The sequence below is a fragment of the Ornithodoros turicata genome, chromosome 6 (genome assembly GCF_037126465.1).
Source record: "Ornithodoros turicata isolate Travis chromosome 6, ASM3712646v1, whole genome shotgun sequence".
NCBI lineage: Eukaryota > Metazoa > Arthropoda > Arachnida > Ixodida > Argasidae > Ornithodoros > Ornithodoros turicata.
This window is the reverse complement of record NC_088206.1, coordinates 70663663-70674594: the sequence shown is the minus strand read 5'-3', so window position 1 is coordinate 70674594 and position 10932 is coordinate 70663663. Positions and strand designations below refer to the sequence as shown.

Below are 10932 nucleotides of genomic sequence, written 5' to 3'. Positions count from 1 at the left end.
TCAAGCCTTGCGTAATTTCGAAAGGAACACATGGAAGCGCCCACCGCAAAAACGTTGAAGCGAACATGAGATTCTCATATTCGTGCTTCAAACACGTTTCTTCCCATTTCCCTTTACAGCGATGCGGCGGCCACCGTTTTCCCATTCGGACCAAATTCAGCGGCTGTAGATTTCACCGTGTGATCGCGAGGCGGGTTCATTCGTCTCGGGGAATTGGCGAGCATGAGACCGAAGTTGTGCTATCCAATGAGTAAGTGGAAATCTTATTTGGACTCCTACTAAAACGATTGATTTAATAAGCAAGCAAAATGCTGGAAGTCTTAAATGCGTGCTAATGCGCTGCAGAAAGTATCAATTTACGTGTTCTGCTGTTTGTGAATCTTAAAATTCACGTTGCTAGTCTGTACTATCAGGTTCACCCGCGTGTACGCGCAATGCCGGTGAATTCTGTACCCGGTATCAGTCATTCGGTACTAATTTTTTTGTTTGTTTTGTGTTAACATTAAAGCCATTTTGGTTGAGACAGCTCCAGTCACTGTGACATGCACAGTTAACCGGTGTAGTTGATGCCCACATGCTTTGTTGTTGCTTTTTCCTTGGTTCTCACGCAAAGATGTAGGTAGCTGATTGTGTACTTGATGTTGACTTGACGTAAGAGAGTTGATTTTGTGATTTCTATATTTAGAAATGTTCGTCTGCAAACATTTCCTACTATATTTAAATGCGTAATACACACCTGAAACGTAGCAGTTTTATTTTGTCACCAGCCACGTTTTGTTAGGATTCCCTACAGAAGCTACATTATAATGTGTCACGTACAACTTATGTACATTAGCACGTGAACTTGAAAGTGCTTTAAAAATGCTTTTATGTGATTTGTTTCACGTTCCAGCCAATGTCTGCGACTCGCAACCGGCCGGCTGGCAAAGTTCGCAGATGGCAGTGCAGTCGCACAACTGGGTGATACTTCCGTTATGGTGACTGTCGTTAGTAAAACAAGGCCGACGTCTGCATCATTCCTACCACTCGTGGTAAGTAGCGGTGATCGTGGCGTAAGAAAAATGTCCCATAATAATTGTGCTTTATGGGCAAAGCATTAAGCAGTGAGACATGAAGTTCCGTATCAAGACTCCAGAGTAGAAGGAAAAAAAAAGTGACAGCTGAAATTAGCCATTTTTACCTGAAATATTGAAAGAAAGATATATTAGATAAAGATTAGATAAGATAAAGATATATTGGATAGAGAAAGGTAGAAAGAAATATTGTTCGAGAGACAAGTCCTTGACATAATTCCTCCAAAAGTGATGAATCTTTTTGTAACCGGTTGTCATCACACACATACACGTAGAAGATACTCTTGGGTACACTTTCTCAAAATGCTTATAGTTTCTAATTTGCTATGTGATCCGCCTCCATTTTTTGCATTATTTATTTTCTGAATGCCTTCTCAATTTCTTGAACCCAGCAGTCCCGCAAAAGAAACTACACCTAAGGGGACAAAATAACAAAAAACTAACCGCAAGCATACTGGTTGTAGTCAGTTTATCTTGTCTAAAGACAATTTAAAGGCAAAAAAAGTCATCTGCATGTTTTGGCATTCTGCCAAACGTGTTTTAATGCCGCAGCTTTATATTGTCAAATTGCGATCTTAATCTTTGGGCCCTTCACCCTCTCCACAACTGTTACGGACGGACCTACACCGCTGTTGACGTTGGTTGGCCCCATAAAGTCGTCCCTTTAATGAAATGAAGTGATTGGAAACTGTTCTAGCAACCTACGGGTTTATTTCGCATGATGGTCAGACTATCGCTTTTAACTACGAGTTGTTTTTTTTCTGCTGCACCTCAGGTGGACTACAGGCAGAAAGCGGCAGCTGCCGGTCGGATTCCCACAAATTTTTTACGCCGTGAACTTGGACCCACGGAGAAAGAAATTCTTACGGGCCGTGTCATAGGTATGCGACGTGGTAGACATTTAATAACTTGATGTCACCGGTCTGCGTGACTGTTTTGATTGATGCGAACGTCTTTCGTTTCTTCTTAGACAGGTCTCTGCGGCCACTGTTTCCGCCGGGTTACTTTTATGAGACCCAGGTAACAGAAATGGGAATGATAAATTTGTTGTCATTTTTGTCCCTCTTTTTGAAAAAGAAGCATACAGTGCAGGCACACACATGATTCTTTTCTTACAGTTGGTTTGCAACCTGCTTGCAGTTGATGGCATCAATGATCCTGACATAGTCAGTATAAATGCGGGTAAGGATTTGTATGTTGTATTGTAACTTAAACCTCATTGTAACTAGACCCACACATGTGCAAGACACATAATGAAAAGTCATTAGTTGTCAAAGCTTTGGAGAAATTTTTAAAAATAATGCGACTTTGAAAGTTATGCAAAACTGCACTGAACTCTCTCCTACATATAACACCAAATGCTGGCAAAGCAGGCCTGCAAGCAACCTTGTGCTGCACGTTGCCAAACATTATTTAGCTATTTGATTTATTTATTTCTTAGGCCATTTATTTAGGTATGCTATTGCATATTTTGTACATTTCCTGCATTTTAATTTTGCGAGAGCCTTTAATAAAATACAGATTTGTATTCACACACAATCATCATGTAACACTTGTCACCAAACATGGTCGCATTTGGTTATTGCATTTATTAATATATGTATGCCTAAAATTACACATTTTCGCTTCAACAAGCACATGTGCGTTCATTCTTTGCAACACTGTCTTGCTTGCTCGTATCAATTACACTTAAAGGAACAAATACCCTGCAATTAAAAAAATTAACAACTGTGTCGTTTTTTAAAAGGAAAAAAAACTTCGTTCCAGCTTCCGCGGCCCTCGCGCTGTCCGACGTGCCGTGGAAAGGCCCCGTCGGAGCAGTCCGTGTCGGCCTCGTTGACGGCGATCCCGTCATCAACCCGACGCGGAGGCAGATGACGCAGAGCACGCTCAACCTCATCGTGGCTGGCGTTGAGCTTAACCAGGTTGGTGAGTATCTTGCTTCCCGATCCGGGTTAAAGGGGCAGTGAAAGCCACCTCCATAGTTTTTTTCATAGCGTCTGGCCCTTTTGCAAGAACAGTGATCTCAGTTGACGTGTAGCGCGAGAAGAAGGTGTTTGATTGGCACACCTTCTGGGAACCTCTCAGCTCTAGAAAGGCCATAAGTTACTGAGTACAGTCGCCGTAAAGGTCATAAGTTACTCCAATACAGTCGCCGTAAAGGTCATAAGTTACTGAATACAGTCGCCGTAAAGGTCATAAGTTACTGAAGACAGTTGCTGTCCAATTTTTCGGTCTCGGCGGGTACGAAAAGATAAGTCCGAAATAGCCTGAATAATCGAGCAGTCTGAAAAAGCTAATTTCACTTCAAAATAAACTTTACTGCTTTACTAAGCAAGAGTAGGCTGGAAAAATTTGTCAATGCTTTCCTAACGCGCTTCCAGCTCTGCCTGATAACATCAGCTTCTATTTCCTGAAGCGACATTTCGTCACTGTACACTGACAGAGGCACCGCCGTCATCAATTCCGCAAGTCGGCTTCACCTAACGCACGCATGCTTTCGGTGAAGCTCGCTTTACAGCGACTCCCGGGCGGACAGCACGTGCTGGGCCTTTTGAATGAAGCCGTTGTCCAAAAACAAATACTTAAAAGAGTTACGACACACCTCTTCTGCTCAGAGGAATGGAAAATGAACAAGCATTGCCAATTTGGCAAATGGTCTTTTGTGTTATGAATTTATCATATTTTATTGTCGTTGCATTTTGCTGTGCACAAAATGATCCTTTGCATTGCCGTTCTCTAATATAAAGTGGCCTCTCGTATTTTTCCTCCTTGTAAGAATGGGCTTTTTTTATTGCCATTTTTTACCGTGAGACTTCCTTTCAAGATTGTTGTTTCCTGTCTTCCAGTGATGTTAGAGGCGTCCGCGGAAAATGTGCTCCTACAGGACTTCCAAAAGGCGGTGCGTCTGGGAGTGAAAGAGACGCAGGTCATCGTTCGACACATCAAAGAGTTCCAGAAGGCGCACGGGAGGCCGAAACGCGAGGTCGAACGCTACTTTGTACCATCTCAAGAACTAGTGGATGCTGCAAAGCTGTAAGTCATTTGCAGACGACAGCGTGTGACGATCCGACTCCTGGTAGGAATACGTTGGGGGTTATGAGTTCTAATTACACCTCAACATTTCAGGCTCTCCGAGACAAGGATTAGGGACATCCTGAGTAATCCTGAGCACGACAAGGTACCGTTGTCCTACTTGCATGTGACTTTTTCTCTTTTTTTTCTTTTTTTTTTTTTTACACACAGTTAATTTGGCAAAATTTATACTCGCAGTGAATGGATAGGGCCTGACTTTTTCGGGTTTTATTTTTGGCCAAATTCGGGGGTAAATATCGGGTGATATTTTTCATTCGAAAATTCGGGTGTATTCGGGTTAAATCCCGTTACGGCATATTCTGTCGTCAGGAATTCGGGTGATTTTTTTTTAAAATAAAAATTTGTCTTAACATGGAACTAATGTTTAGCAATGTTATCAAACTTTATTTTAATGCACGCTTATGAGTGTGCCACGCGACCCGGATGTTTTCGGGTAGGTTCGGGTTAAACCCAAATTTTACAGATTTCGTTCGGGGGGTAAATATCAGGCGGATACGGGTTTAACCCTAAAAAGTCAGGCCCTATGAATGGATCACTTCCCTAGTTTTGTTGCATAACTACTACCGCGGAGCGGGGGTAGCATCAATTAAAAAAAAATTCCTTACTGCTACCCCTCCCCCCTTGTACTTTGCCGTAAGCTTTTACGACTTTCGTTATTTCACAAAATCTGCTAGCGCGGTACTGTCGCATTCCGAATCCATGCACCGACCTGCTACCTTCGCCCTCATATGTTTCTTCTCGCCCTGATCGTCATCACAAGGTCGTTGTCAAGCTAAGACTTGTCCTCAATCATTCATTCGTCGTACTTCAGAAGAATGGAACCACCTTCCTTGTATGAACACCCAATCCCCTCAGTAATACCCTAGAGCCTGAAGTTTTAGGGTTTAACCCGATTCTTCCCCGAATTGAAGGTTTTCCCTTTAGGGTGAAACCCGATTTTCACCCGGCAAATTGTCCCTCGCAGAGACGTCTGTAGGAGTGCGCACTAACTTGTTTGGCAGCAAACGCAGTTACATCACCGTTTGTGTACCCACCCATTACAGTTAGTTAGAGTACCTGAACCCGATTTCTCCCCGAATTTAGCATACTGGAAGTTTTTTTTTTCACCCAAATTCGCATGAATTTAGAGCACATGTTCGCTTACAAAATTTTTATCCCAAAATTTTGAAGAAAAAAATTTCCCAAAAGCTCTAGTACTAATGCCCATGTTACCAGATTTTTACCCCCAAATTTTGAAGAAAAAAAATATTTCCCACAAACTTGATGCTCTAGTACTAATGCCCATGTTACCAGATTTTTACCCCCAAGTTCTGAAGAAAAAAAAATTCCCAAAAACTTCATGCTCTAGTACTAACGCCAATGGGCCCTATGTGTAAACGTACGAATAAATAAATGGCTTCACATAGATGTGTACATAAGTGTTGCACATTTAGTTGTCCTTTTTACGTCGCACTAACCTCTCACGCCATCCCTTCCTAATGTGTTTCCCCACAGGTTTCGAGAGACGTGGCGTTGTCCGAAGTTAAGAAGGACGTCGTGGAAAAATTGCTGGGTGAGCGAGTAACGATCCTCTGTCGGGCGACAGCTATGCGTTAAGTGCGGCCAGGCAAGAAGTGATTTTCTGATCCCAGGATTTCTCTTCCACAGAGAGCTTTACGGACACGGAAACGTACATCCTCGGTGAAGCCGTGACGGAAGTGACAAAACAGGTGTTTCGACAGAGTATCTTTGAGAACGGAACAAGGTATGACGTTTCTTTATTTTCATTTTATTTGTTTTTATTTTATTTATTTTTATTTTATTTTTGTCTTTATTTTATTTATTTTTATTTTATTTTTTATGTGTTTTTATTTTATTTTTTATTGTCATAATACACCAGATTATTCCACTGAATGCTTCGCTGTATAGTGTTCTTTTCATTTTCGTTTCTTCTAGAATGGATGGCAGAGGCTTGACCGACCTCAGGAATATCAACTGCCAGGTGGACCTCCTGCAACCTTTGCACGGGTCTGCGCTCTTTCAACGTGGCCAGACTCAAGTTGGTGTGCTTTTTGTCTTCAAAACTGGCATTGATTAAAAAAAAAAAGAAAAAGAGAGTTTCGTGTCCTGCTCTTAGGAATGATACCTGTCTTATGAATCATGAGCCTCCCCCTTTGAATATGTACTGTATCCCTATCACATTTCCAGAAAATGCCTTTATTTTCTTGCACTTGCATTATCCATTTTGTCATGCAGGTGATGTGCACAGTTGCTTTCGACTCGTTGGACTCAGCGCTTCGCTCAGATCCTGTTTCTGTCATAACTGGGTAAGTAAATTTTTCTTTCTGTTTGGTGATTATCATTTGTGATTGTAGTATCTTCACAAGGACATCAGTGAAATTTATTTCTGTTGGAGCACGGTAGTGCCATCTTCATGTTTTTTTTTTTTTCAACATTTCATCAGTCAGTAGCCTGAGTAGCTTTTGCGCCAATCATCATTATCATCATCATCATCAGTCAGTGCTAAGGGAACGTGTCTACAAAGCACCGTGAAAATCGGATACCCGGAAGGACACAAACCTTCAAATCCTTTCCGTTTTGAGCACCAGTAGTCTATTTAACAATGATCTAATGGTAATCACTGTTTATATAAATTATAAGTTATTAATAGCTCTTACTACAAATTTAATTATCGTCTAATAGCACGATCAAGCTGCACACTAGCAGCTTTTTGCCTGACCTCCCCACCAACTTGTTTGGAAAATAAAGAATTGAATTGAATTGAATCACTTTTTGGCTTTCCAGTGGGTTGAAGGAGAAGAACTTTATGCTGCATTATGAGGTGAGGCATCTACACATAGTTTTGACTCACTGAATGTATTTACTGTTCAGTAGAACTTGGTGTTCCTCCTATACAAATACCGTATCCCGTATAATACCAGTTCCCACCATACGCAACCAATGAGATCGGCCGTTCCGGGCCGTCCGGTCGTCGTGAACTCGGCCACGGGGCCCTGGCGGAAAATGGACTGCGGCCCCTCATTCCCAAAGATTTCCCATTCACCATACGGCTCACATCTGAAGTCCTCGAGTCAAACGGTGAGTTTCATTCGAGTCAAAAGTAGATGCGTGCTTCCAGTCCCAAGCCTTTTAAAGGAGCAGTGAGATGGCATTTAGTACATTACCCGTATCCCTACTCCACTTATGCATAGAGCCTGAAGTTTTAGGGTTTTACCCGATTCTTCCCCGAATTTGCACCCCGAATTGAAGGTTGCCTCTTTAGGGTGAAACCCGATTTTTACCAGGCAAATTGCCCTCACTGGGATGTCTGTAGGATTGCACAAACTTACTTGTTTGGCAGAAAAACGCAGTTACATCACAGTTTGCACCAAGCCAGTACAGTTAGTTTGAGTAACTGAGCCAGATTTCTCCCCGAATTTAGCATACTGGAAGTTTTTTCACACGAATTTAATGCACATGTTTATTTACCCAATTTTTACCCCCAGAGTTCTTGAAAAAATATTTCCCGAAAACTTCAGGCTCCACTTATGCATCATGCGAAATATTTTCGGTGGTCGGTGAGTCGTCACTGCACGATTTAATTTTAGAAATTTTCTTATAAACGAGCCATAATACGATCAGGGTAATGTAGCGCCAGCATAACAAGCAGTCGCACAGTGTCAATTTCAGCTGAAAATTTGTCCCCCACGGACACAGTGTGGCGCTACTTGCAGCGTACTCTATACATACATAGTGGCATCAACATCATCATCACTCACTAAACCTCTTCCTAAAAAAGGTGAGGGGAAACAGATCAGAGCCTCTCTCTCTCTCTCTCTCACAACAGACGTCAGCTGCAGCCATCGTACCTTGCGCATGCTATTCGTAGCACAGTTTGCCAGGGCTAAACACGAAAAATTTATGGAAGGGGGCTTTTCGCTTCTCCTTTAATGCAGCAATGAGCAACAACCACGTTATGTCGCGCATATATATTGTGCCCCCATTTCGGGCTGTCGACAAAAGGATTTTCTCAAAAGTAGCCCCTCGGACATTCTAGGATCGTCGTCGATGGCTAGCGTCTGCGGGGGAAGCCTGGCCCTGATGGATGCGGGAGTTCCCATTTCGGCCGCTGCCGCCGGCGTAGCCATAGGACTTGTGTCGACTCCAGATCCGGAGTCTCCTTATCAAGTGAAGGACCACAGGTTGCTTACGGACCTCTTGGTACGATTGCACGGGCTGGTTGCTAGACTGCCGTTAAAACTACCGTATTTGCTCACATAATAGGTGTACCCCCTTCCCTGTGTGCCTCATTTTTGGGTCAAAAAGAGAGACAGATAATTCTCATAGTAGGTACAGTGCTCTAAAAAAATGTAATAAAGTACCTAGCTTCAAAAATGTAACAAAGTAGTAACTTAGTATCACCCTGAAGTGTTACCTGATTTAACTTTTTCGGTGACCGAATGTGAAGAGTGACTGACGTCCAGTGCTTTTTTAATTTTTTTTAAGGGAATTGAGGATTACCTTGGTGACATGGATTTCAAACTGGCAGGCACAAAGAAGGGCATCACAGCCTTGCAGGTAATCTTGGCCTTTATATGAAAATTTGTATAAGTTACTTGGTAAATTTATTAACTAAGCCTATTATTAATTAAGCCTATCAGTTTTGGCTATAGATTGCATTTTTCCGCGTATCTCCCGCCAGGCAGATATTAAAATCCCGGGCCTCCCACTCCGTGTTGTGATGGAAGCGTTGCAGCAGGCGACAGGTTAGCTCCCACTTTCTTATCCCTTATTCGTTACGGCTGTTTCTTACGCTCTTTATTGGTTTAATTTAGTCCAACGACCAAATATTTACGAGGATTAACTGATGTGGCGCTGTAACTTCAGGCTTGTGATGAAATTACCCGCCTCTCTTGCAGATGGAAAGGGAGAAATTTTGAAAATTATGCACGATGTCATAAGCAAGCCTAGGGCCGTGAAGAAAGAGAATTGGCCTGTATCAGGTATGTGCCTATAGAAGGAAGAGTGGAAAACAGCGATTACAAATCCTGGGGAGTAGTCAGAGTAGTAGTAAAAAATTGCCACTATAACTGTGGGGGAATAGTCATTATTGTCCTGGAATGTAGTCATAATAGACTTGAAAAGTGTTCGCTATACAGTTGTTGTAATTATTTATTTTATTTATTTTTATTCAATTGATCAATCACCAATGGTCACTATATGTAGTTATTATATGATTGGGGAAGATAGTTGTCATATTCCTGCAAAATAATGAATAGTCAGCATTGTCCTGAGAAGTAGTCATAATAGACTCGAAAAATGTTCGCTGTACAGTTACTGTAATAATTTATTTTTATTTTTAATCAATCAATCAATCACTAATGATCACGAAATGTAGTTATTATATGATTGGGGGAAATAGTTGTCATATTCCCGCAATATGATTATCGCTGATTGTTAATTTCTTTGACAGAAAAGTTAGAAGTTCCCCCTCACCATAGAACAAAGCTCATCGGCCTCGGTGGGTACAACATCAAGAAGCTGACGGCGGAAACAGGTATGAGCGTCGAGGCAGGGCCGGTCGGAATTGATGTAGCCAGTTTTGTGGTTGTGAGAGCCTGGAATACTTGGATTATTATTATTTTTTTTTTCGTAAGTAATTTTCTTAACAAGCTCCTTGGTACAGGTGTTCAACTGACACCGTTGGACGAGACGTCTTATCAGATATTTGCTCCAAATCAAGATGCTATGGCTGAGGCAAAGGAAATTATAGAGCAGATATTGAAGGAAGAGGTACGAGCTTTTTTTTTTTTTCTTTTTTGTTACTATTTTTAAGTCTCCCGTTATTTTCAGAGAGAGCCACTACTGGAGTTTGGAGCGATATACACTGCAAAGATAGTGGAATTGAGGTAAAATATTTAACAGTTTCTCAATTTTTGATTCTCAGTTTAACTGTCTCCTCTTAAATGTTAATTCGCATTCGGTGACAGAGGCAGTCATTCAATAAACTAATTTTATGTCCTCGCTTCTGAAGGGAAACTGGCGCTATGGTAACGCTGTACCCGTCGATGGTACCCACACTGTTGCATAACTCTCAGCTTGACCAAAGGAAGGTGAGGCCCATCGAAGCTGCAGACGTCAACGGTAGAATAAAGGATGTTATGTGACAGTTGATTGATTCTTTTACATGACATCCAGGTGAACCACCCAAGTGCTCTAGGCTTGGAAGTCGGACAGGAAATCTCAGTCAAGTATTTTGGCCGGGACCCCGTCAGCGGCAGGATGCGTTTGTCAAGGAAAGTGCTTCAAAGCCCCGCTTCAAGCATTGTTAGAAACCTGGGTGGAAAGAACGATGCATCGTCGCAAAACTCAACGTGACACACGCAGTTTAAGTTCGCAATTTCATAGGTGTAAATATATGCATGAGAACACAAGATCTGTACAGGAAATAAAATTTTACATAGTCGTGTTCACAGCCATAGTGTTGGAACAACTCTGTACTACGCCAAGGTAAAGAGTTTCTATAATTACCTTGCTTTTCTTTTCCATTGTAAATTTGAGATATTTAGGTTCATAACCTTGGCATTCATGTTTCGTGGTGGCTTTCTATTTTTACTATTGTTATTTTCCCGCGATCTGTAGTCGCTTTTGCAGTCTTTATTTTTTTGACGAAAACTGTCAAACAGAACTGCACGAGGGCATCTCAATCCCGGAAAAATTGTGGGGTCCCCTTCTTGCGCAGCAAATTTGTACACACCATGCGGTTTCTGCTGGCACGGAACCG

The 10932-nt window shown here is 41.9% G+C and overlaps 1 protein-coding gene across 1 annotated transcript; it reads left to right on the top strand.

Moving 5' to 3' along the window:
- Positions 1-10623, top strand: LOC135398306 (polyribonucleotide nucleotidyltransferase 1, mitochondrial-like). Its single transcript, XM_064629726.1, has 23 exons — positions 1-250; positions 893-1031; positions 1849-1954; positions 2044-2093; positions 2192-2255; positions 2841-3002; positions 3923-4109; positions 4203-4254; positions 5664-5721; positions 5817-5913; positions 6105-6207; positions 6405-6475; positions 6954-6990; positions 7091-7247; positions 8206-8369; positions 8655-8726; positions 8851-8914; positions 9068-9151; positions 9622-9705; positions 9835-9941; positions 10002-10057; positions 10183-10261; positions 10347-10623. Exons 1-23 carry the CDS (start codon positions 66-68, stop codon positions 10524-10526), a joined length of 2358 nt encoding a protein of 785 aa, XP_064485796.1. The 5' UTR covers positions 1-65; the 3' UTR covers positions 10527-10623.
- The last annotated feature ends 309 nt before the right edge of the window (positions 10624-10932 follow it).

Coding starts and splice junctions, on each gene's coding strand:
- LOC135398306 (XM_064629726.1), top strand. CDS start 66: ATGAGATTCTCATATTCGTGCTTCAAACACGTTTCTTCCCATTTCCCT. Junction 5,914..6,104: donor ATCTTTGAGAACGGAACAAG/GTATGACGTTTC, acceptor CGTTTCTTCTAG/AATGGATGGCAGAGGCTTGA. Junction 6,991..7,090: donor ACTTTATGCTGCATTATGAG/GTGAGGCATCTA, acceptor GTATAATACCAG/TTCCCACCATACGCAACCAA.